This window comes from Aspergillus welwitschiae, assembly GCF_003344945.1.
Source record: "Aspergillus welwitschiae strain CBS 139.54b unplaced genomic scaffold BDQ94scaffold_23, whole genome shotgun sequence".
NCBI classification, from domain to species: domain Eukaryota; kingdom Fungi; phylum Ascomycota; class Eurotiomycetes; order Eurotiales; family Aspergillaceae; genus Aspergillus; species Aspergillus welwitschiae.
In genome coordinates this window covers 166,935-184,915 of record NW_020798717.1, presented here as the reverse complement: position 1 = coordinate 184,915, position 17,981 = coordinate 166,935, and the positions used below count along the sequence as shown (strand labels likewise).

The 17,981-nt window shown below is 50.7% G+C and overlaps 8 protein-coding genes across 8 annotated transcripts; 6 read left to right on the top strand and 2 right to left on the bottom strand.

The window, feature by feature from the left end:
• Nucleotides 1-29: 29 nt before the first annotated feature.
• Nucleotides 30-560, bottom strand: BDQ94DRAFT_171951 (putative C2H2 finger domain protein; the record flags this gene model as incomplete). Its single annotated transcript, XM_026771862.1, has 3 exons — nucleotides 30-150; nucleotides 240-419; nucleotides 520-560. The coding sequence occupies 3 exons, from the start codon at nucleotides 558-560 to the stop codon at nucleotides 30-32; spliced, it is 342 nt and encodes a 113-aa protein (XP_026624540.1).
• A 1,101-nt stretch (nucleotides 561-1,661) lies between these two features.
• acoA (aconitate hydratase ACO1) lies at nucleotides 1,662-5,175 on the top strand. The gene is made up of 7 exons (XM_026766909.1): nucleotides 1,662-1,928; nucleotides 2,055-2,072; nucleotides 2,169-2,246; nucleotides 2,336-2,355; nucleotides 2,458-3,056; nucleotides 3,115-4,460; nucleotides 4,523-5,175. Exons 1-7 carry the CDS (start codon nucleotides 1,893-1,895, stop codon nucleotides 4,781-4,783), a joined length of 2,358 nt encoding a protein of 785 aa, XP_026624539.1. The 5' UTR covers nucleotides 1,662-1,892; the 3' UTR covers nucleotides 4,784-5,175.
• Nucleotides 5,176-5,627: 452 nt separating this feature from the next.
• BDQ94DRAFT_146873 (putative metallo-beta-lactamase domain protein) lies at nucleotides 5,628-7,209 on the top strand. The gene is made up of 4 exons (XM_026766908.1): nucleotides 5,628-5,960; nucleotides 6,027-6,039; nucleotides 6,102-6,461; nucleotides 6,516-7,209. Exons 1-4 carry the CDS (start codon nucleotides 5,877-5,879, stop codon nucleotides 6,932-6,934), a joined length of 876 nt encoding a protein of 291 aa, XP_026624538.1. The 5' UTR covers nucleotides 5,628-5,876; the 3' UTR covers nucleotides 6,935-7,209.
• A 17-nt stretch (nucleotides 7,210-7,226) lies between these two features.
• On the bottom strand, nucleotides 7,227-8,379 carry BDQ94DRAFT_146867 (uncharacterized protein). Its single transcript, XM_026766907.1, has 3 exons — nucleotides 8,190-8,379; nucleotides 7,928-8,130; nucleotides 7,227-7,852 (listed from the first exon to the last, which is right to left on the bottom strand). The coding sequence occupies exons 1-3, from the start codon at nucleotides 8,349-8,351 to the stop codon at nucleotides 7,747-7,749; spliced, it is 471 nt and encodes a 156-aa protein (XP_026624537.1). The 5' UTR covers nucleotides 8,352-8,379; the 3' UTR covers nucleotides 7,227-7,746.
• An 838-nt stretch (nucleotides 8,380-9,217) lies between these two features.
• BDQ94DRAFT_146863 (glycosyltransferase family 20 protein) lies at nucleotides 9,218-11,592 on the top strand. The gene is made up of 6 exons (XM_026766906.1): nucleotides 9,218-9,240; nucleotides 9,293-9,671; nucleotides 9,778-10,150; nucleotides 10,215-10,585; nucleotides 10,637-10,976; nucleotides 11,029-11,592. Exons 2-6 carry the CDS (start codon nucleotides 9,365-9,367, stop codon nucleotides 11,189-11,191), a joined length of 1,554 nt encoding a protein of 517 aa, XP_026624536.1. The 5' UTR covers nucleotides 9,218-9,240; nucleotides 9,293-9,364; the 3' UTR covers nucleotides 11,192-11,592.
• BDQ94DRAFT_57928 (uncharacterized protein) lies at nucleotides 11,113-11,592 on the top strand. Its single transcript, XM_026776097.1, has one exon. The coding sequence runs from the start codon at nucleotides 11,232-11,234 to the stop codon at nucleotides 11,520-11,522; it is 291 nt and encodes a 96-aa protein (XP_026624535.1). The 5' UTR covers nucleotides 11,113-11,231; the 3' UTR covers nucleotides 11,523-11,592.
• A 159-nt stretch (nucleotides 11,593-11,751) lies between these two features.
• On the top strand, nucleotides 11,752-13,027 carry BDQ94DRAFT_146861 (uS17 family ribosomal protein). The gene has a single exon (XM_026766905.1). The coding sequence runs from the start codon at nucleotides 12,006-12,008 to the stop codon at nucleotides 12,693-12,695; it is 690 nt and encodes a 229-aa protein (XP_026624534.1). The 5' UTR covers nucleotides 11,752-12,005; the 3' UTR covers nucleotides 12,696-13,027.
• A 939-nt stretch (nucleotides 13,028-13,966) lies between these two features.
• On the top strand, nucleotides 13,967-17,355 carry BDQ94DRAFT_57904 (putative spindle pole body component). Its single transcript, XM_026776096.1, has 5 exons — nucleotides 13,967-14,035; nucleotides 14,188-14,265; nucleotides 14,380-14,588; nucleotides 14,659-17,047; nucleotides 17,123-17,355. The coding sequence occupies exons 2-5, from the start codon at nucleotides 14,209-14,211 to the stop codon at nucleotides 17,159-17,161; spliced, it is 2,694 nt and encodes an 897-aa protein (XP_026624533.1). The 5' UTR covers nucleotides 13,967-14,035; nucleotides 14,188-14,208; the 3' UTR covers nucleotides 17,162-17,355.
• Nucleotides 17,356-17,981: the final 626 nt, after the last annotated feature.

The window sequence follows — 17,981 nt, the reverse complement described above, 5'->3', positions numbered from 1 at the left end:
ATAGGCAAATCTCACTTCATGGCGAGAACCTAATCCTCCATAATGACCATCTCGGTGGTCTCTTGCGATCTCACACCATTGTCTGTACCCAAGCCAACAGCAGCCTCAGCAGCCTTCTGTGTGTGTGCCTCTTCGCGCAAGATGCGGAGTCTAACAACGAGCGCATAGGTTAGCATTCATGCGCCCAGAAAAGTACTTGCGCCCGCAGCAGCGACATCGTAGATATGTTGGCCACACACCTTCTCTTGTGGTTCTTGCCCTTCGTATGGGCGACCATGTTATGCTCGCTCTCAAACCATTTGGAGCACTCGACGCAGTAATGCTTTCCTAGGCCGGGAAGGTCCTCCTCGTCTTTCGTAGCTTTGTACAGCTCGAGGTGTCTCGCGGATGCGATATCAGCTCGAACCTGATCATAGTCTCTGTCGATTGTAGCAGATCATTAGCGTCTATTCAGCTTTACGCAACCCTTCTACTTAGGGCCATCATCATGTTCATCGTTAAAGATATTAGCCTACATACCTGGTCCTGCGCTTCGTCTTGATTTTCCTGACAGCTCCCATTTTGATAGACTGCGGCCCAAAAACAGAACTGCCTGATGGATTTGCTAGTGAGCGTCGCAAAGTGTTTTACCACCGATATCCGGAATGAAACTAAGAGTTTAGGCGGTGCAAGAGCGGGTCGCTTATCACTAAAATTTCCGCCTTTGTGTGCGAAAGAAGAATTTCCTGAAACATGTTGCTCATTATTGGTCGAAATCAGCTGGGTCTTGGCGGCGGGCCGCGGGATTCCCATCGGTAGGCCTCGGCTCTGACTCGGCTCTGTCAGCGCTTTTGGTCGCTTCCGTACGGCCATTTCCCCGGTGTCTCGTAATTTATGACGTTGCCATGTTCCGGCACGTTGCTCCGGAAAGCATCGTCCAGTTGCGATCCAGGTGAAATAATACGCTAACTGCCACCATGTCTCCTAAGCAACCCAACCCAGTCAAGCGGTCTAGCATTACTTACGAGGTTGGGCGCGTAGAATCTGTCATAATACTTCAAATTCATTGATGTAGAGGCTTCCATCATTTTTTTTTATATCTGTGTTTGCAAGTCTTGTTGAAGCATTAAGCTAGGATGTAGTACTAATAGTCAGTGACGTCGATGATGTCCCCAGGATGAATGGATGTAATCCAGGGCACATGATTGGACTATGTGCCTCACATGCCCTGTGCACGCCGCCGCACAGGCTGGTCGGAATTACAAGGTATGAACACAACGGTAGTGAAGTTAGGTTTTACCTAGGTACGACACTAGTTCGTGGGAATTCATGGGGGAGAGTGCATGGGGGAGATAATAATACCCAGTAGATCAAACTATGCTTTTTGAGGGTCAGCTGAAAGGATCAAAACCACTGACAGTGAGGCCTTTTCGAATCCAAAAGCAACCTTACGTTGACCGGGTAGAGCCATTATGGGTCCTTCTTATTTTTTTTCATTTACGGAGTGGTCAGAAAGGAGGGAGCGAGGTCTGCAGGTCAAACGGAAATTACAGGTGTACCCGTATCCATACAGTAAGAAAGGGGTCCCACGGATGGTCCAGCCACCTTCCTTCTCTCCGGTCGCATGCAACGCTTGCGTAAAGGTCGGTACTGTCAGGAGCGGTTACGGGTCCTCTTCTCCGGTTCAGTAAATCGCTCTCGGTGGTGGAAACAAGAATTCTTTCCCACTCAAGCTTCCTTTTTATCTACTCCATTTTCCCTTTCTTCCTTTATCCCTTTCCTTTCCTCTTCTTTTCCCACTCCACTCCATCTTTTGCTGCTTCCTCCCGTCGAAGCTAGCTTTTGCTGTTGTTTGGATTGGCTCTCCTTGAATGTGTTGCGGCCCTGCCCACCTCGCATAGAGAGCTTCCACCATGATTACCACAAGGCTTGCGCGCATGGGTGCGCTGGTAAGTCCACTCCAGACACGTTGTCCCCCGCCTGGCGAAGAAGTCATGGCATTCTGTCCAGGAATGAAATGCTTCCAGCTGGACGTCTTTGTAGCTCAATGGAAACTAACCAGATCTGCTCCTTAGGCCCCTAAGTCCCGCCTTGTAAGCGTTTACCCGCAATCCAGTCCAAGCTCGCATCACCAGATTACAGCGGAAGTGCGATGATTCGATGAACAGAAAGACTAATCATATGTGCAGATGCTCGGGGCTCGGGGTATGGCCACCGTCACCGACTCTCCCCTCGACAAGAAGGTCGAGATGTCCAACCTGGAGAAGGTGAGTGAACTTTCCATTACGTCTCGGCTGGCTTCGGGTAGTGCGGGCGCCAGATTAGGGAATATGATCCGCTAACAATAATTGTGCAGGGTAACTACATCAACTACAAGTATGATAGCACTCTTGATTCTCCGGAAAAATCGGCGCGATCTCTCAATCGCGCCTTGTCAGGTCAATGAGCTGTTAGCTAACATGTCTACCACTTCTATAGGAAGATGTCCGAGAACCTCGACATCGTTCGTCGTCGTCTGAGCCGTCCTCTCACATACGCCGAGAAGGTTCTGTACTCTCACCTTGACGACCCCCACGGACAGGAGATCGAGCGTGGCAGCTCCTACCTCAAGCTGCGCCCCGACCGTGTCGCTTGCCAGGATGCCACTGCCCAGATGGCTATCCTCCAGTTCATGTCCGCTGGCATGCCCTCCGTCGCTACTCCCACTACCGTCCACTGTGACCACTTGATTGAGGCCCAGGTCGGTGGTGACAAGGATCTTGCTCGTGCCAACGACATCAACAAGGAAGTCTACGACTTCCTTGCCTCTGCTACTGCCAAGTACAACATCGGTTTCTGGAAGCCCGGTTCCGGTATCATCCACCAGATCGTTCTGGAGAACTACGCTTTCCCCGGTGGTCTCATGATCGGTACCGACTCTCACACCCCTAACGCTGGTGGTCTCGCCACTGCTGCCATCGGTGTTGGTGGTGCTGATGCCGTCGACGTTATGGCTGGTCTCCCTTGGGAGCTGAAGGCCCCCAAGGTCATCGGTGTTAAGCTCACCGGTCAGATGTCCGGCTGGACTACTCCTAAGGGTAAGTTGACTTCTTACGTGTCTTACAAGATTGGACGAGCGTTAACAGTGAAATCTAGATATCATCCTCAAGGTTGCTGGTCTCCTCACCGTCAAGGGTGGTACTGGCGCTATCATCGAGTACCACGGACCTGGTGTCAACTCCCTGTCCTGCACTGGTATGGCCACCATCTGTAATATGGGTGCTGAGATTGGTGCCACCACCTCCATGTTCCCCTTCAACGATCGCATGTACGACTACCTGAAGGCCACCAAGCGTCAGCACATCGGTAACTTCTCCCGCGAGTACGCCAAGGAGCTCCGCGAGGATGAGGGTGCTGAGTACGACCAGCTGATTGAGATCAACCTGTCCGAGCTCGAGCCCCATGTCAACGGTCCCTTCACTCCTGACTTGGCCACCCCCATCTCCAAGTTCAAGGAGGCCGTTGAGGCCAACAAGTGGCCCGAGGAGCTCAAGGTTGGTCTTATCGGCTCTTGCACCAACTCCTCCTACGAGGACATGTCCCGCGCTGCCTCCATTGCTCAGGACGCCCTTGACCACGGTCTGAAGTCCAAGTCCCTCTTCACCGTCACCCCCGGTTCCGAGCAGATCCGTGCTACCATTGAGCGCGATGGTCAGCTCAAAACCCTCGAGGAGTACGGTGGTGTTATCCTTGCCAACGCCTGCGGTCCTTGCATTGGACAGTGGGATCGTAAGGACGTCAAGAAGGGTGAGGCCAACTCTATCATCTCCTCCTACAACCGTAACTTCACCGGTCGTAACGATGCCAACCCCGCCACCCACGCTTTCGTCGCCTCTCCCGACCTGGTCGTCGCCATGACTGTTGCCGGTACCCTCAAGTTCAACCCTCTCACCGACAAGCTGAAGGACAAGGACGGCAAGGAGTTCATGCTCAAGCCCCCCTCCGGCGAGGGTCTCCCTGCTCAGGGCTACGACCCCGGCCGTGACACCTACCAGGCTCCTCCCACCAACCGCGAGGGCGTCAACGTCGCTGTCGCTCCCACCAGTGACCGTCTCCAGATCCTTGCTGGTTTCGAGAAGTGGGATGGCAAGGATGCCACTGGCATCCCTATCCTGATCAAGTGCCAGGGCAAGACCACCACCGATCACATCTCCATGGCTGGCCCGTGGTTGAAGTACCGTGGTCACCTTGACAACATCTCCAACAACATGCTGATTGGTGCCATCAACGCCGAGAACGGTGAGGCCAACAAGGTCAAGAACGCCTTCACCGGCGAGTACGATGCCGTCCCCGCTACTGCCCGTGACTACAAGGCCCGTGGCGTCAAGTGGGTTGTCATCGGTGACTGGAACTACGGTGAGGGTTCTTCCCGTGAGCACGCTGCTCTGGAGCCCCGCCACCTTGGTGGTCTTGCCATCATCACCCGCTCCTTCGCTCGTATTGTAAGTTCTCTCCAGTCTTGACTACCATAACACTCTGAACGCGAACTAACGTCATCCTTTAGCACGAGACCAACCTGAAGAAGCAGGGTATGCTTCCTCTTACCTTCTCCGACCCCGCCGACTACGACAAGATCAAGCCCGAGGACAAGGTCGACCTCCTCTGCACTGAGCTCGAGGTTGGCAAGCCCGTCACTCTGCGTGTCCACCCCAAGGACGGTGCCTCCTTCGACATCAAGCTCAGCCACACCTTCAACGAGTCCCAGATTGAGTGGTTCCGCGATGGTTCCGCCCTCAACACCATGGCCCGCAAGGCTGGCAACTAAATCAAATGGCGATTGCCAACATGCATGACATGGGCCTCATAGGCTCGTCTGTATATTATGATCGCTGTTTTTTTATTTGTTGCGAAAAGATATGATACCTGAAAGATCTGCTTGCGGGGTTTGGTTATCCTACCCTCGCACCATGGCAGTCTGCTCTGATGCCAAACAAGTGCATTGGACGCGAAAGCGGCTGCCTATGGTACCTCTATGATGGGAATATCCGGCGTCGTTTTTCGAAAAATTTAACGAATTGTTTCTGTTGCCGCCTGGGCCTGTTTTCTTTTGTACCCCTGCGATTTTCCGGTGGACTACATGGATATATCTTTGTTTTGTTTTATATCATACACTGTATGTTAGGGATTGCGTGCATACCACATTTCCTTCTGTTCCAATCTGGATCATGCCCGTAGACGTTATAACCGTTCCTCGTAGCATTGCCGGTGAGCAGAACGGTCACTACCCCCTCAATGGCGTATTCGGACTTCCTGATGTTACCATTTGCCCGATTTTGCGACTTGCTGCAAATAGGCCCGACTTTATTAGTGCTGACATAACTAAGTTCTAATCTCTACCGAGGCCTACACGGCTGTTCACCCCGCCTCGGAACGTGACCCTGATAGTATAGCCGGTCCATCATGATAAGGAGAGTTCGGTTGTAGTAGACGCATACTAGTATGTACTCCTCCCTGCTCGAAATCCCCCAGCTGCATCCACGGCTGGAAGCACATCACTGTCGGATCCTTCTCTTTTCTATATTTTCCACGTGACTGAGGGCAGCTGACCCACTAACCTAATTGCGCGTGAGCCTCTGATAATTCATTCCTGTTCTCACTCTGATCGTCCTGCTGATTGTTCAATTCTATATAGAAGGCTGCGATATAGGCCGGCGATAGTACGTATTTCAAGTACCAGCTTTATTACCTCTGTGACCTGGAAAGATAATTGTATGTTGGTTGTGTTCTGCGCAACTTGTACAGTCCATGCTGGCTGTTGACCTTCATTCAAGACAACCAACGCAGTGCCGACGGCTAATGCAAGTTGGTGTCTGGCAGTTGCAGATCGATTGCACTGAAGTGTGATTTAGGCCGGAGACATGGCTACTCAGCTAGTTTCTCTGGCGGAGGTGGAGAGACTCAGCGCCTCGGTCGTACGGATATTGGGGGGCAATCCCGGCAAGGTGAGCTAATTTTGAGATATCAGTCCGGCCTTGTTGGACAGATAAACTGACATAGATTTCTCCTAGTTTACACTACAAGGTGTGTATCTTACAAATCTTTTTAGCGGCGCAGGAGTGTTGCTCTAACCGGAGACTTAACAGGCACGAATACATATCTAATCGGCCGAGGTCGTCAACGCATCCTCATTGACACTGGTCAGGGTGAACCCTCCTGGGCAGCCCGGCTCAAGACCCTCTTGGCAGAAGAGAACGCAACTGTGCATCAGGCCCTCCTTACGCACTGGCACCCAGACCATGTTAAAGGCGTCCCTGACCTCTTAGCATTATGCCCGGACGCCGTCATCTACAAGAATGATCCCGATCTCGGCCAAGAGAGCATTGAAGACGGCCAGATATTCAGTGTTGAAGGTGCAACGCTACGAGCATACCATACCCCGGGTCATGCCGTTGACCATATGATGTTTGTCCATGAGGAGGAAGATTCCGTCTTTACGGGTGATAGTGAGTATTGTGGCAATCTTCATGCCATGCCTCAGGGCTAAATGTTCTTCTCAGATGTCTTGGGTCATGGCACGAGTGTCTTCGAGGACCTCTCGACCTATATATCTAGCCTAAAGCGAATGCAGTACCGGCTTTCGGGTCGCGGCTATCCGGGCCACGGAGCTGTCATCGAGAATGCGACAGCAAAGATCACAGAGTACATCAAGCACCGACAACAACGAGAGGATGAAGTGGTTCGCGTTCTCCGGTATAACCACCTCGATGTCGCAGATGGGGAAGCATCCCCGGAGCGTAAACGGTCCTGGACCCCGCTGGAACTAGTCAAAGTGATCTACAAAGATGTGCCGGAAAGCCTTCATCTGCCTGCTTCCAATGGAGTGTTGCTTGTTCTGAAGAAATTGGAGGAAGAAGGCCGGGTAAGCCGAGATGTCGATGGGCGATGGGTTCTGGAAACTGGGCGATCTGCGCTTTGAAGAATCACGAGAAGGGTTGGCTCGTTAGATTATCATAGTAGTTATATCAGTAGATCATTGTTTCTGGTTTATAAGGCTTAGTACTTTACGAGGATTCGATACTAGCCGAAAGATTCGAGACGGGCACACCGGTGCGAAGATGCTTGTGACCGCCATGGCGTGCGTGCATATTCACTTTATCATAGACCATATGACATTCCTGACGGTCTTTCACAACCCTTATCCCTTACATGCTTCTACATCATGCTTCTACATACTACATACACAGCATAGCCATACCGTGTCCATCATTGAGAAGAACATAGATTGCCACATCATTGTACTATTGAAGCTTTCAGCAAAGCTCCTCCCCCCTTCCTTCAGTATACAGAATGAACCTTGTCAGCTGGCGGTCTGATTTCATCGCATCACCCTTACCACACACAAAAAAAAAGAAAAAAGATAAAGACTCCGAAGTTAGTAACAGCATTGAAAACGGCTGTCTCAGAATATCCGAGAGAAGTTCAGATTGGGGCCTCTTCTACTAGTAGTAGTGATTGGTTGACCACTTCTAGCCAGACCGACTTCATCATGACCATCCAGACTCTTATCGTCCAGTTAGCCTTGGAGCAGCGAGATCCGAGTACCAGGTAGGGGTAATAGCTGGGTATGCTTCCTGGTTATGTCCCCACATCAGACCTGAGCTACCAAGACTTGCATCCTGCGCACTGATCTTATCTGACAAAGGGCCCCTCTCTCGAGTCAAACATACGATTCCATACTTTGTAGTAGATGCGCCGAGTGTGCCATGGAATGCCATTAGGTAAACATGATCAACTGAACTGCATAATTACCTCACCTTCAGAGACACTAGAGGGTATTTGGACCTTTTGTCTACACCAAGAAATGTGGTGGCTTTTTGCCATCACATTGCAAGACCTAGCGAGTGTTAGAGCATTGAGATATATACATCGAATCCATTAATGATGGATGGGAATAGTATGAAGTCCAGACCCTTCGATAACCGCGGGGTAATTGATTTCACACCCGATTGGAAGCGCCTCTCGGGCAGCAAGAATGAAAAAGGTTACCAAGAAAAGACACAGAGAGAAATCCTGCAATGCTCGTGTTTGTTCCTTTGCGGGGATCAACAGGCAAAGCATGCAGATGACTTGCTTCTCTCCCAACGCCACCCAGCATGTTGGATCAAGTGAGTACTAGTAGTAGTAGTCAGGTCGGATTCTATACCAGGATCAATTAATCGGTGGTTTTTTACTGCTGGGGTGACATTACAATGTTGAACCGTCATCAGGCCATATTGACTGGGTGGACGAATCAAGTTACATGAGCACTGAAACGAGGAAGCCGTACGAGACGAGTAAGTTGTAGGTAACCCAGAGTTCCCTTGTTGAGGGGAAACTGGAAGTGTTGGCATCATCCAAAGTCAAGGACGAGTGTGAGTGGCTGGCAAGATTCCCGCATCCATCGCGACCGCTGGTCATCTCTGACTTCATCGCCCGCTTGCCGGAACTACTCTTGTCCCTTGTCTCCGAATTCCTTCTCTACTCCTCTTCACACCTCCTTTTTCCCCTCTCGTCATTTCTTGCCTGTGAAAGCGATAGGCTGTGGAGACTTACTGCTTTACTGACTGAAAAATAAATTTCAGAGGAGATTTGAAAAAAAGGAAAAAGGGAGTTCCAAGCAGCCTGTCAGAGTGTGCTGTGGACAATAAATCTTTATCTTTCAACCTAACAACCTTGCACATTCAGGATAACAACTGACTGCTTGCTTGCTGGCCCACCTTTTCTTCATCTTCTCTGGCTTCCTGTCGATGAACTTGCTAGTGAGGAGCTCTAGGTGGACTCCCGGCACTACTGCTCTTGGTTCTTCTTCGGCCCAAACCTGGGTCACTTGGTCCGCGCGCCGGTCTCTGAAGTGAGGTCACTCCCTCGATTCTTCCCCGCCGCCTTCAAGCAGCTTCCAGCATCAGGAAGCACCAAGCACCAGCTTCTTGGCTTCAAGGCAATCCAGGTCGCCATCGGTGGCTTTTCTTTTCTCCCCTTTTTATTCTCTTAACCTTACACACGATTCACTCTTCTTCGTCGTCCTCTAGCTTTCTTACTCGGTGCCTGGGTTCACTTGGCTCCATTCAATTGGTGACAGTGGTCCAAGACTCTCAACAATCCGGCTTTTCCCTTCTTCCTTGCTCTTCACTAGAGACCACCAAGAATCAATAATCATAATCCGATAACTACCGCCCCTGCAGCTTACGACTCCAGAGCCCCTCCTCAGCCTACTCTTACTCATCGTCCCTGGCATCTTCTTTGATAAGCCAGTCTCGCCCTTTGTCTTCAATTCAGACCCTCATTGGTCGCTTACTCGGTCTCACTAGTACTTTTGTACATACTTACATTTGACTGTCTGTGTCGGTGCCCCGCCGTTTCCGACAGCATGCCTTCCCTCGAAAACCCCACCTTTCAGAATGAGGCTCGCTTGCTCCTCGTCTCCAATCGGCTTCCAATCACGATCAAGCGATCGGATGACGGTCGCTATGACTTCTCCATGTCCTCCGGTGGCCTGGTCAGTGGACTAAGTGGCCTGTCCAAATCCACAACCTTCCAATGGTACGGCTGGCCCGGTTTGGAGGTCCCGGAGGGGGAGATTCCCGTGGTGAAGGAACGCTTGAAGCAGGAGTATAACGCCGTGCCAGTGTTCATTGATGACGAGCTGGCAGACCGTCACTACAATGGCTTTTCTAGTTAGTATTACCGATCTGCTTATCATGTCGAGGATCTGTGATTGTTGCTCCCTCATTGATCCGTGCTGAAGGCGCTTGCTTGCTGACGGATATCCACTGCTCACAGACTCCATTCTCTGGCCCCTCTTCCATTACCATCCCGGTGAGATTACCTTTGACGAGTCCGCCTGGGAAGCATACAAGGAGGCCAACCGTCTTTTCGCCAAAGCGGTTGCGAAGGAAGTTCAAGATGGCGACTTGATCTGGGTGCATGATTATCACTTGATGCTTCTCCCTGAGATGCTGCGTGAGGAGATCGGCGATAGCAAGGAGAATGTCAAGATCGGCTTCTTCCTCCATACGCCCTTCCCTAGCAGCGAGATCTACAGAATTCTCCCAGTCCGGAACGAGTTGTTGCTCGGTGTCTTGCATTGCGATTTGATTGGGTTCCATACCTACGACTATACTAGGCACTTTTTGAGTGCTTGCTCGCGACTCTTGTATGTTTTGGATTGCCTAGATTCTGTCAGTGACTGAGGAGGCGCTAATCATGTGGATCTCTAGGGGCTTAACAACTACGCCTAATGGGATCGAATTTCAGGGCAAGATCATTGCCTGCGGTGCCTTCCCTATCGGTATCGACCCGGAGAAGTTTGAAGAGGGGTTGAAGAAGGAGAAAGTCCAGAAACGCATTGCGATGCTGGAACAAAAATTCCAGGGCGTGAAACTCATGGTGGGTGTGGACCGCCTGGATTACATCAAAGGTGTCCCCCAGAAATTACATGCCCTTGAGGTGTTCCTTAGCGATCATCCGGAGTGGGTTGGCAAGGTTGTCCTGGTTCAGGTTGCTGTTCCTAGTCGACAAGATGTGGAGGAATACCAGAACTTGAGGGCTGTTGTGAATGAGCTGGTGGGCCGGATTAACGGCAAATTTGGTAGGTTTACCGCTGCTCATAGGCGACACCCTATCACTGACCGATGAGCAGGCACGGTTGAATTCATGCCTATCCATTTCCTGCACAAGTCTGTCAACTTTGACGAGCTAATTGCCCTGTACGCGGTTTCTGACGCCTGCATTGTTTCGTCAACCCGCGACGGGATGAACCTCGTCGCCTATGAGTACATCGCCACTCAGAAAAAGCGTCATGGTGTCTTGGTGCTTTCCGAGTTCGCGGGTGCTGCTCAGAGCCTTAACGGCAGTATCATCATAAACCCCTGGAACACCGAAGAGCTGGCGGGTGCTTATCAGGAAGCGGTAACCATGAGCGACGAGCAGAGAGCCCTCAACTTCTCCAAGCTCGACAAATATGTCAATAAATATACAAGGTTCGATCATATCTGAGATGGCGAGGAGCTTTGACACTGACCTCATTTCTAGTGCATTCTGGGGCCAGTCCTTCGTGACAGAATTGACTCGCATATCGGAGCATTCGGCGGAGAAGTTCCATGCTAAGAAGGCTTCTTTCAGCGACAACAACTCCGAGAACGGGGAACCTTCCAACGGTGTAGAGACTCCGGCCCAGGAGCAGGTGGCACAGTGAGCTTGGTGCCCTCGGCTTTGTATGATTGTTCAACGGGGCGATGCGTGAAATGATTGATTTAAGACGTCTATTTTACTGGTATATGAGCACAAGGCGTGGTGAAGGGCTTCTTCTTCATACAGTTTTACATTTCGGTCCGCGTATGGAATATTACAAGAGTGAACACTCTGTTCTGGCCTTAATTCCAGGGTATGGTTGGGCAACAGACATCGGAGCGTTTGGTTTTTTTCTGTGTATACGGGAGCATTATCGCGATCCCTCCGGCCATTGGTTCCTCTCTACTCTACGTTATGCGTTCGGCGTCGGTGTTGTTAGGATTTCAGTGGCATAAAATAGTCGGCGGCCCATTTCCTGTTACATATAAACACATATTTACAGACCCAATATTGCATTCATTAGTGACTATCAGTTACTTGCCAAACTAGAAAGATACCAGATGTTTGTAAAAGCACCCTGCGGAGGCTGCGTGGAGAAGAGTGATGCAAAACATGCAAACATGCCCGAGATTTCTGAAATTCTCGGCGAACTCGTCCGCGGCCGCCATGCTCCTCCGGCCTGGACAGCAAGCCTCACATCAAGCCCCATCGTGCTCAACCGGGTCAATCGCCATTTAATTGCTATCTCGCTGAGCGGATAGACTTTCAACTTTTCTCGGAGCTTTCCGAAGGCCGACACCTCCCGTCGCTCCCTTGCCCGGCACCACCGCAACGGTCTACAAAAACTCCCGTCCAAGCGGATTGACCTGGCCGTGCTTCTTCCCCAGCACCACCTCTACAACAAAAGGAGCATTCAATCCTTCATACACATCACCACAATGCGTCCCGCCAATCTTCTCCGGGCTCTCCAGCCCCTGCGCTCCTCCATGATGCGCTCCACCACCACCACTACCTCCTCCACAACAGCGCCCTCTCTATACCAAACCACTCGTCGCTCTCTCACGACCACTGTCCCCCGACTTAACGAGCAACAACAACAACAACAACCCCAACAAGAAGCAGACCTGTCATCCTCCTCCACTACTACCACCACCACCGTCGTCCCTCCCTCCCTCCGCAGCTACCCCTACAAGACCAAAACCGGCACTGTCGTCTCCGTCGGCCGTATGGACCGCACCGTCCGCGTCAGCCACCGCCACACCATCTGGGACGCGCACATCCAGAAGCCCTATCCCAAGATAACTACCTACCTGGTTTCGGATCCGCGGAACTCGCTGCGCGAGGGCGACGTCATTGAGTTCTCGTCCGGGTACCCGAAGAGCCGGAATGTGCGGCACGTTGTCGAGAGAATCATTGCGCCGTTTGGATCTGCTATTGAAGATAGACCGGCTGTTATGACCCGCGAGGAGAGGGATGCTGAGCGTGCGGCAAAGAGGGCTGCTAAGTGGGAGCGTAGGGAGGCGAGGAGGGTGGAGGCTGGTGTCCCTGAGGGTGAGGGGAAGGTTGGGGAGCATGTTGGGAGGATTAGGAGGTTGGTACTTGAGAGAACTGGTGGGGTTGAGGTCTAAGTTGTGATCCTGTTTTTGAATGAGGATTGTGGTTTGAGATGATGGGGATGAAGAGCTAGACAGATGGATTTATTGGTTGTGGGGTTGCTTTCGTTTTATTCTGTTCCAATATGTTGTATGTAAACTTTGTGTGTCTGTATATTACTAGCTATTTACTTTTTCATGGCATATTGTGCTTTTGTCTTGGATTGTTTGTTGGGTTGGTTGAGCACCTGTAGTTGTAATATAACTAGGGTCTGAGTGTATACACCAAATGTACAATTCTGTGGTGAGATACTATCATTACTTCATGAATAGTATAAAGCTGATCGCGAAGTAGCAGTCATCTACCGGGGCCTCAATATACATGCATCTAGTTCTTACAATATTCTGTACTGGAAATTTCCATGCACAATCCGCGACAACAGCCTCAACTAGTCTAGACGACTACTCGGGCATACACCTGTAATGATCGAAGATACATATTATTACCAACAAGTTTATATGATACTCCTTCGAAGATGTAGAAGGAATAACCCAGGTGAAAAGCATATACTGTTCTTCTGAGGATCAGGTGACTGCCATTCTACTTGCGGGGTTGAGTATAGACTCGAATGTATAATGTTCTGTATAGTAATGTTTGACTGTCTCCTTTTATAGATATGATCAGTCAATACAGTCGTATGTAATTGATACTGTTCTCCAGGATATGTCTGCCAAATTGACATAAAGTAACCTCAACTCCACACGGTAAATATATGTCGGAAGATGTACTCCAAAGTACTTCTACTTCACAGGAGACAACCTCCACGAACAGTGAAACAATTAGACCACAACAAGGAAAGAACCAATATTCACCCATGATCCAGTCGTTCAGAATAATAATTATCTCCTCAATATCTCGCCAAAGATCAACCCCACCATCTATAATATACCCTCCCCCTAAATTGGTACCTGAACGGGCAGGAAATACCAACAAAGTGGTTCGCCGCCAAGCCAAGCCTTTCCTTTGGGTCGCGAAAGTCACCCCAGCGACTCTTGATCCGTTGTTTACTTTCCAGCTTCCCTTTTCCCTCCTCAACTTTCTTGTTGACTTCATCAATTTCTCCCCCACTTCCGCCTCCAATAAACTCTTTTTCTTTCTTCCTCCCCCCTGACGTCGACCATACGCGCTCTTCCCCCTTTTTTTTCCCCGACGCCATCCTTTCTCGAAACTAGTACTCTATCCCGGCGAACCTAACCCGAAGCAAAAGCCCCTCTCCATCAGACCGGACTGCAACCAACCTTCCTGTCAACTTTCCGCCGCCGCCCGTGCACGAGATCTGCGATCGGAATATACGCTACTACGAACAAACCCAAAGGTGTGTGTGTGTGTGTGTGTGTTTTTGGCCATACGGTGTATCGCTATTTGGGGTTCATGTTATAGTGTCTTCGCTATAAAAGCCCTCTTGTGGAGGACTCCACCTGCGAAATCCATATCGAAGTTTGATGCTAATTGTTTGCCATTTTGCAGACTTATTTTTAGACATTCAAAATGGCCGAGGAGGAGGATTTCTCTTCCTTGCCATTGACGGATCGGTTCTCGCACAAGGTTAGTTTGTCTCTGTTTTGCTCCCGTTTCCCATCTTTCCGGTTCGCGGGGTTGTTGTTATTATGAATGTGTGTGTGACTACTGGATACTGACATGTCTACGTTTTTGGTTTAGAACTGGAAAGCCCGCAAGAATGGATATGAGGATGCGAAACAACAATTCGAGAAATCGCCTGATGAATCGGACCCTGTTTTCACGCCGTTCATACAAGATCCTGGCCTGTGGAAAGGGGCCGTGGCAGACTCCAATGTTGCAGCTCAACAAGAAGGTCTTGGGTCTTATTGCGCATTCCTGAAATTCGGTGGTGTTCAGGCTTGTACAAGGTATGTTTCTTGGAAGATTGATGCTGTTTGACTAAACTATGGTGGTCGATGGCTAACATGTGTGATGAAGGACTCGGGCAACTACCGTCTTCCCAATATGCGAAAAGGGTCTCCCATCCACACGACCCGCTGCGAAAACGAATGCGATCGAAGCCCTCTTATTATGCGTTGAGCTGGATAAATCAGACCCCGTCATCGAAGAAATTCTCCCCGCTCTGTCACACAAAGTTCCCAAGGTTATTGCCGCTGCGCTGGCAGGACTGAGGGCCATCTATCACAACTTCGGTTGCAAGATTGTCGACCCCAAGCCTGTCTTGAAGGCCCTGCCAAAGGTCTTTGGTCATGCCGATAAGAACGTCCGTGCGGAAGCGCAAAACCTCACCGTGGAACTTTACCGCTGGCTGAAGGAAGCCATCAAACCGCTTTTCTGGAATGAACTCAAACCCGTACAACAGCAGGATCTGGAGAAGCTGTTCGAAAATGTCAAGCAAGAGCCGGCGCCCAAGCAAGAGCGGCTCACGAGGGCACAGCAAGATGCCATGGCCGCAGCCAGCGCTGCGCCAGAAGGTGGTGACGATGAGTACGAAGGAGGCGAGGAATACCCGGCAGAGGAGGATGAAGGTGAAGTCGATGCTTTCGACCTGGCCGAGCCCGTTGATGTCTTCTCCAAGATCCCCGGTAACTTTCAGGAGCAGCTTTCTTCTTCCAAGTGGAAGGATAGGAAAGAGGCCTTGGACGCTCTGCATACTGTGTTGAATGTTCCCCGGATCAAAGATGGACCTTTCGATGACGTTGTTCGTATGCTGGCTAAATCCATGAAGGACGCAAATATCGCCGTGGTAACCGTTGCCGCCAACTGTATTGAACTTCTTGCCAAGGGCGTTCGCAGTGGATTCGTCAAGTATCGGCCTACTGTCATGTCACCTATGCTGGAGCGTTTGAAGGAGAAGAAGCAGAGTGTGGCGGATGCCCTGGGTCAAGCTTTGGACGCGGTCTTCATCGCGACTAGTTTGTCAGAGTGCCTGGAGGAGATTCTCGAATTCCTCAAGCATAAAAACCCCCAAGTCAAGCAAGAGACACTCAAGTTTTTGATCCGTTGTCTACGTACTACCAGGGACGTTCCGGCGAAACCGGAAGTCAAGTCGATAGCCGAAGCGGGCACGAAACTTCTTACTGAGTCCACTGAGGTCAACCGTGCCGGAGGAGCTGAAGTTCTCGGTACTTTGATGAAGATCATGGGCGAGCGGGCGATGAACCCCTTTCTGGACGGACTCGATGACATCAGGAAGACGAAGATTAAGGAATTCTTCGAAACGGCCGAGGTCAAGGCGAAAGATAGACCTAAGCCTATCGTGGCACCGCCAAAGCCTGCCCCTGGAAAGAAGGTCGTCGCAAAGAAGCCGGCGTTGGGAGCTAAGAAGCCTGCTGCTGCCGCGCCTCCTGTTGAGGAACCAGTAGCTGCTCCTTCACCCAAACCCGCAAGGTCCGTTCCTTCTAAGCTTGGAGGGCCTGCCAAACCTGGTGGTCTTCCGGCCCCTGGCGGCCTCAAGAAGAGGCTCGGTGGCCCGGGAGGAATTGCCTCTCCGCAGCGGCGGGTTGTCTCCCCTCCAACGGAGGAGCAGCCGCCCGCACCAGCACCTCCCAAATTTGGTCTGGGAAGAGGACTTGCAGGCCGTCCAATTGCGAAGCCAGCGGCTCCCAGCGAGCCTGCGCCCGCTCCTGCAGCTCCTCAATTTAGCGGAATCTCGGCCCTGGAACGAGCTGAGTTGGATGAGCTACGTGCAGAGAAGGAGCGGTTCATGCGTATGGTTGAGGACCTGAGGTCTGAGAGAACCAAGTTGAACTCGCAAGTGATGGAGCTTCAAGACCAAAATGCGCAGCTCATTGAGGATCACACAAGGGATGTCCTGAGTATCAAGGCTAAGGAAACCCAACTGGTTCGCGCACGAAGTGATGCAGAGTCAGCGGAGCAGACCGTGCAAAAGCAGCAGCGGGAAATCGAGCGCCTGAAGCGTGAGCTCGCAAGAGCTCTTCGTGCTAGTGCCATCAGCCCTCCTAACACCCTACCGGAGAATATTGGTATGCCTATGTCCGAATCCGGCTCCTTATACCAAGAAGATGGTCGTGCACCGATCTCACGGGCTGGTCTCATGGGCTCGCGATTTGAGAGCTCACGGCCGCGCTCCTATGCATCGGCTAGCCCGAGTGAAGAGAAGGAGAACAATGGCCTGGAAAACTCAGGACTCAGCAGTAGAGAGGGAGGACTTGGTCGGCGCAAGCTCAGTCCTAGCTTCGGTACCGGCTACTCTGGCTTGGGAAGTCCGACTCGGTCGTCCGGACTGGGCTCGGGCAGTGCTTCTGGCGAAGAACAACCCGCCAGAAGTGCCGAGCCAGCTGAGAGCTGGAAGAGAGCTGCGGAAGTTACCAGCCAACTCAAGGCAAGAATCGAACAGATGAAGGTACGGAACAACACTGACCTGTTCCCATAATTTGTTCTTGGCAAAACATCGGCTGACCTAGAGAATCTACAACAGGCAAGACAAGGGCTTACACGACCACCTTCTCAACGCTGATGAATGAATGAATAACACGACTACCCTCCATCTCCTCTTACTCCTACCTATTCCCCAGAAGTGTTTTTCATTCTCCAATTCGCTGTATTAGCTTCATTGTCTCTTTTATCTTCTCATTGGGCGGGTCTTCGGTCAATATCCTTCTTCCATCACCACCATCTATACACACTAGTTCGGATTGTATTTGCTTTTTCATTACATCGGGGTGTGCGCGCGCGGACATTCTCTTGGCTGGTACTGGGAAACAAATGGGTACAAGGGGGGCCATCTGGTTGCATTCGTTTGGGCTGGTGATTTATTGGTTTTGTGTTTCTTGTTTGTGTTTTTGCTTCATACCATCATACCATATTGCTATACCTTTATTTGCTTGATTGATTACTTGACTTGATGTATAGACAACTGGATCTTCCTGTATCATGGTTATATTCGCTGCTGTGTTGTACGCGTCACGATCTGCTTGCTCATTCGGTATGGTTGGCTTGCAATCGGCAGTTAATATTGTGGGGCCGGGTCAAATGGCTAGATCACAGCCTAGACGAAAATTTTAACACTTGCTTTTTGCATGAGTTCACTGGTGAAGACAACCAAGAGGGTCTAAAAAATCTAATGGTTTACTTTTGTTCTACGACTAAAGTGTACATATTGCAGACGTCACATGAATGCTCAAACTCCAAGACAACTTCCTACAATATGACAAAATGACAAAACTGGGGCTGTTGTTGATGTCTGAAATAGCATTCATGGGTATCTGCAACGTGTACATGAAGAGGTATAAAAGAGGAAAGACGAAGAAGTCATTAAAGTTTCGTTGATGGTATAA

What these genes read in the sequence shown, in the direction of transcription:
- BDQ94DRAFT_146867 (XM_026766907.1), bottom strand. Translation starts at nt 8,351, where the DNA reads ATGATGCCAACACTTCCAGTTTCCCCTCAACAAGGGAACTCTGGGTTA. An exon ending in ATTGTAATGTCACCCCAGCA is followed by an intron (nt 8,131 to 8,189) that starts GTAAAAAACCAC and finishes TACTACTACTAG; the next exon opens with TACTCACTTGATCCAACATG. An exon ending in TACCCCGCGGTTATCGAAGG is followed by an intron (nt 7,853 to 7,927) that starts GTCTGGACTTCA and finishes AACACTCGCTAG; the next exon opens with GTCTTGCAATGTGATGGCAA.
- BDQ94DRAFT_146873 (XM_026766908.1), top strand. Translation starts at nt 5,877, where the DNA reads ATGGCTACTCAGCTAGTTTCTCTGGCGGAGGTGGAGAGACTCAGCGCC. An exon ending in TTCCGTCTTTACGGGTGATA is followed by an intron (nt 6,462 to 6,515) that starts GTGAGTATTGTG and finishes TGTTCTTCTCAG; the next exon opens with ATGTCTTGGGTCATGGCACG.
- acoA (XM_026766909.1), top strand. Translation starts at nt 1,893, where the DNA reads ATGATTACCACAAGGCTTGCGCGCATGGGTGCGCTG. An exon ending in GGTAACTACATCAACTACAA is followed by an intron (nt 2,356 to 2,457) that starts GTATGATAGCAC and finishes CCACTTCTATAG; the next exon opens with GAAGATGTCCGAGAACCTCG. An exon ending in CCCGCTCCTTCGCTCGTATT is followed by an intron (nt 4,461 to 4,522) that starts GTAAGTTCTCTC and finishes GTCATCCTTTAG; the next exon opens with CACGAGACCAACCTGAAGAA.
- BDQ94DRAFT_57928 (XM_026776097.1), top strand. Translation starts at nt 11,232, where the DNA reads ATGCGTGAAATGATTGATTTAAGACGTCTATTTTACTGGTATATGAGC.
- BDQ94DRAFT_146863 (XM_026766906.1), top strand. Translation starts at nt 9,365, where the DNA reads ATGCCTTCCCTCGAAAACCCCACCTTTCAGAATGAGGCTCGCTTGCTC. An exon ending in TCACTACAATGGCTTTTCTA is followed by an intron (nt 9,672 to 9,777) that starts GTTAGTATTACC and finishes CACTGCTCACAG; the next exon opens with ACTCCATTCTCTGGCCCCTC. An exon ending in CCGGATTAACGGCAAATTTG is followed by an intron (nt 10,586 to 10,636) that starts GTAGGTTTACCG and finishes ACCGATGAGCAG; the next exon opens with GCACGGTTGAATTCATGCCT.
- BDQ94DRAFT_146861 (XM_026766905.1), top strand. Translation starts at nt 12,006, where the DNA reads ATGCGTCCCGCCAATCTTCTCCGGGCTCTCCAGCCCCTGCGCTCCTCC.
- BDQ94DRAFT_57904 (XM_026776096.1), top strand. Translation starts at nt 14,209, where the DNA reads ATGGCCGAGGAGGAGGATTTCTCTTCCTTGCCATTGACGGATCGGTTC. An exon ending in CGGATCGGTTCTCGCACAAG is followed by an intron (nt 14,266 to 14,379) that starts GTTAGTTTGTCT and finishes TTTTTGGTTTAG; the next exon opens with AACTGGAAAGCCCGCAAGAA. An exon ending in GGTGTTCAGGCTTGTACAAG is followed by an intron (nt 14,589 to 14,658) that starts GTATGTTTCTTG and finishes TGTGTGATGAAG; the next exon opens with GACTCGGGCAACTACCGTCT.